We start from the raw sequence: 3,451 nt of genomic DNA, 5'->3' as shown, positions 1-3,451 counted from the left end.
AAATGTTGTATAAAGCAAAGTACACTAAACGAAAGTTTGTGTTTATCCTTACCAAGTGTCTATTTTGGATTCATTGTTAGCTAGAACACTAAAATTTCCATGACATGATAGCAGTTTTACAGGAAGTATGAAGATAATGAGAACAGCATACTTGAGGGGCCAGGGTGTTTGTGCTTGATTTGGCAATCATTTACAAGATCTCTTTATACACACTAAAAAATTAACTAAACAAATACGAACAGTTACCTTTGTAGGTGCAACAACAGTAGGGAGACTTGAATGTGAAACATGAGTAAGCAACTAAGCATTGTTTCTCGAACTGAGATTTGTCCTTGTTCAGTTATCGTTGACAAAGAAGGTGGTAGTTGTATCGTGGGGCTGAGCTGATAGAAAGAAAATATTAGTTTTGCTCTCGGACAGTAGAACACCGGTTCTTATCAACTACAATCAGAATAACATGTCAACTACATCAGGTGAAGATTATGAGAGAGAAGTTCAGACTTCAGACTTGTGGAGGACGGAGACCTTCAGTATAACAGTGCGGACTAAGGGCAAGCCAGTAGGAAAACTATATATATTACCGTAAAATTCTAATAAATCGCATCAGCAGAACACCCTAAATGGCCAGACTCCAATCACAGATCAGACAAACAATCACCGAACTGAAGCACAAATCCTGACTCATACAGCGACTCAAACCATGGGAATTCTAATGTTCCACTCTGCCCGCGGGCTCGTAAGAGAGGAGATCGGGATCACGGGAGGGAGGGGAAGGGGAGTCTGAGATGCGAAAGGAGACGTACGGACCTGCGCCTTGTCGGCGAGCTTGAGCGCGAGCCTAGAGATGGGGAGCGGCGCCTCGTAGACGAAGGAGTGGTTGATGCACTTGTTGCGGAGGAAGCACGAGAGGACGCGTCCGTCGGCGGTGAGGCCGGCGAGTGTGACCCCGGCGTGCTCAGCGACGCGGAACACCTTCCTCTGGTAGGAGGAGAGCTCGGAGGCGGGCTTGTTGATGGCGGCGAGGACAACGTGGGTGCGGGAACAGAGCCCGACGCAGGCGGATCCCTACTTGACGGCCTCCATGGCGTACTCCACCTGGAACAGCCGCCCCTAGGGGCTCCATGTGGTCACGTCGGTGTCGTACTGGTTGCGGAACATCTTCGAGGCTCCCTTCTTCCTCCGTCAACCTGCTCGATTCAAGGATCCCTGAGTGCGCTGGCCTGCGGGTGAGTGTAGTTAGGGTTTGGGGATCTCTTGGGCTCACGTGCAATTTTGGTGGCAGCGGCGAGGGCATCGGGCTTCTTCTGGTTGAAGGGGGGAAAGAAAAAGCGAGAAGGCACCGGCGTCTGCGCGCGTGGGTGGGGTGGAGTGGGTGAAGTGGGGAGATGGGGGGTGGGAGATCCAAAGAATATCAGTCGTCGGATGTGGTTGAGTAAGGAGAGAGAATGAGTGAGTTAATTTGGTGTGTACGTTTTTAATGTTATCTTTTTCTGTGTGCGTTTTGTGGGGTGGATGTAGTTTAGGTCGTGACTGTAGAGGTGAGATTTGTTTTGTTGCTGTAGAATAATTTGAAGTGGTGTATTATAGGGGTAGAGATAAAGGGCACAAACTCCTATTCCTTAACTAAGGATCTTGGGTAGTCTAGCATGACTTCTTCATTCGTCACTCTTACCGAATGCTTCTTTCGGGTTGGGTATCACTGACACTTTCTGGTAGCAATTTTGTAGTGATCCGACTCTGGCCACTTCCATGGTATAATTGTTGATTCTTCTATGGGCAAAGTTTAACATAATGTCCTTCCTTCTAGCAATGATAACACTTTCTCTTAGCTGGATCCTTAGTGATGTCATACTCCATAGAATTGTTGTTTAGTGTGCTATCAGCTTGCTGACTCTAAAGGTTCATCTTTGTTTGACTGGACCGCTTTCTAGCTTGCTTGATCTTTCGGGGTTGAAACTCCTTATAGGTGATCGTCCACCCATCTATGAATACCTCATGTGGAAAGAGTGGAGTAATCTTAGCTTGAGAAACTTCTGACTCTTTAGAGTCTGAGTTTATCTGTCTAGGGATTGGTGCTAGATGTGACAACATAATAGAACTCGAATGTTGATTGCTTTCCAATTCTAGCTCTGGTGAGACCACCTTTCTCTTCTTATCCACACCAGCTTCACAACTCGAGTCCACCTTGACTTCCCTCTTAGTTGACTTCTTCTGAAGACAGGGAAAACCATAGTGCTTGCAGCATTAACATTGACACTGATTTCCAAGCGTCTTACTACCAGCACCTTCATTGGACTTCATTTTCTTCCAAGCTTTTGTCACTTGTCTCTTCACTGGTCCCTTTGGTATGTTGGTTGGACCCTATGGCAAGCATTGTTGAGAACTCCCATGTTGAGTTATTCCTTCAAGTACTTGTTGTTGCATAGCTACCAGCTTTTCCTTATCGAATGCTGTCAAGGACAATGTAGCTTGGTTCTCCTGACCTTTAATGATGGTGGTCTCCCCATTACAACCCATCTATTGAGATGAAGAGAGAGAATTCAGAATAGAGATAATGTTTTCATAACAGAATAGAGGCCGAAGTGAGCATAACTTTTAGCAAATAGCAAGGTTGGAGAGAAAGCAAGAACTAAGCAGAGATGAAAGCTTGCTAAAACGTCATATTCTAACTAGGCTTGCGTCCTATAGCACCATATGTGAGCCAGGAAGTCCAATCTCACATATAGCTATAGATAAGGGGAATATCGAAAGACAATGCTCAAAATATATCGTACTTAGTATAAAAGATATAACCTTAGACAACAAACAGCGGAAAGAGAACTTCGATCTTTAGGTGAAGACTCCAATTCCATAGGGACAACTGATTGGTTGATCACAAGCCTAATTCCTCTAAACTCTAGCAATCTGGTACCCATCTAGGATTTTTATCCAAATAATTGAAAAAAATAAAGCAAGCGTAAGTATATGTCATACTAAACAAATATAACATGGGGTTCATGAGGCTCAAAAGGATGACACTGGTTTAATGGCTGATATACCAGTTTTACACTCTGCAGAAGTTGTACACTTTCACTGTGAGTCATGATACCCATATGCCCGGGTTAATTACTCCCAAAACACTTCCAAAGTGAACAGGCAGGGATCACTATGAAGCCTTTCAAAGGTTCATCTAACAAGTTAGGACCATTAGATTCACTCGGCAAATAGATATAGGAACCCCCTATCGAATGGCACAATTCCATCACGGCTATACATGCAGCCTATACACAAGGGGATTGAGGTTGTCCTATACCCAATTCGTCAAGCCATTCTTACGTCAATGAAGGTAACCACTAACAAGCTAGAAAAGGTCCTCATACTGAGCTAAATCTAGAGCCATGTAGCCCTCATAGCTATACTGTAAGTCCTAGATGATCACTTACAGATAAGTCCTTAGGGAGAAGAATCTAGA

At 44.5% G+C, this 3,451-nt stretch overlaps 1 protein-coding gene across 1 annotated transcript; it reads right to left on the bottom strand.

Annotated features, from left to right (window-relative positions):
• Positions 1-495: 495 nt before the first annotated feature.
• On the bottom strand, positions 496-1,294 carry LOC136480554 (proteasome subunit alpha type-1-like). Its single transcript, XM_066478064.1, has 3 exons — positions 1,145-1,294; positions 808-1,065; positions 496-525 (listed from the first exon to the last, which is right to left on the bottom strand). The coding sequence occupies exons 1-3, from the start codon at positions 1,292-1,294 to the stop codon at positions 496-498; spliced, it is 438 nt and encodes a 145-aa protein (XP_066334161.1).
• Positions 1,295-3,451: the final 2,157 nt, after the last annotated feature.

This window comes from Miscanthus floridulus, chromosome 9 (assembly GCF_019320115.1).
Source record: "Miscanthus floridulus cultivar M001 chromosome 9, ASM1932011v1, whole genome shotgun sequence".
Taxonomy (NCBI): Eukaryota; Viridiplantae; Streptophyta; class Magnoliopsida; order Poales; family Poaceae; genus Miscanthus; species Miscanthus floridulus.
The sequence above is the reverse complement of the archived record's forward strand: the minus strand, read 5'-3'. Positions and strand labels throughout refer to the sequence as shown.

Bases quoted from the DNA above. Each gene is read 5' to 3' on its own strand.
- LOC136480554 (XM_066478064.1), bottom strand. From the start codon at position 1,294: ATGCCCTCGCCGCTGCCACCAAAATTGCACGTGAGCCCAAGAGATCCC. The intron at 1,066-1,144 runs GTACGACACCGA...GCCGTCAAGTAG, and splicing joins TCGAAGATGTTCCGCAACCA to GGATCCGCCTGCGTCGGGCT. The intron at 526-807 runs GTCCGTACGTCT...GTTATACTGAAG, and splicing joins AGCTCGCCGACAAGGCGCAG to GTCTCCGTCCTCCACAAGTC.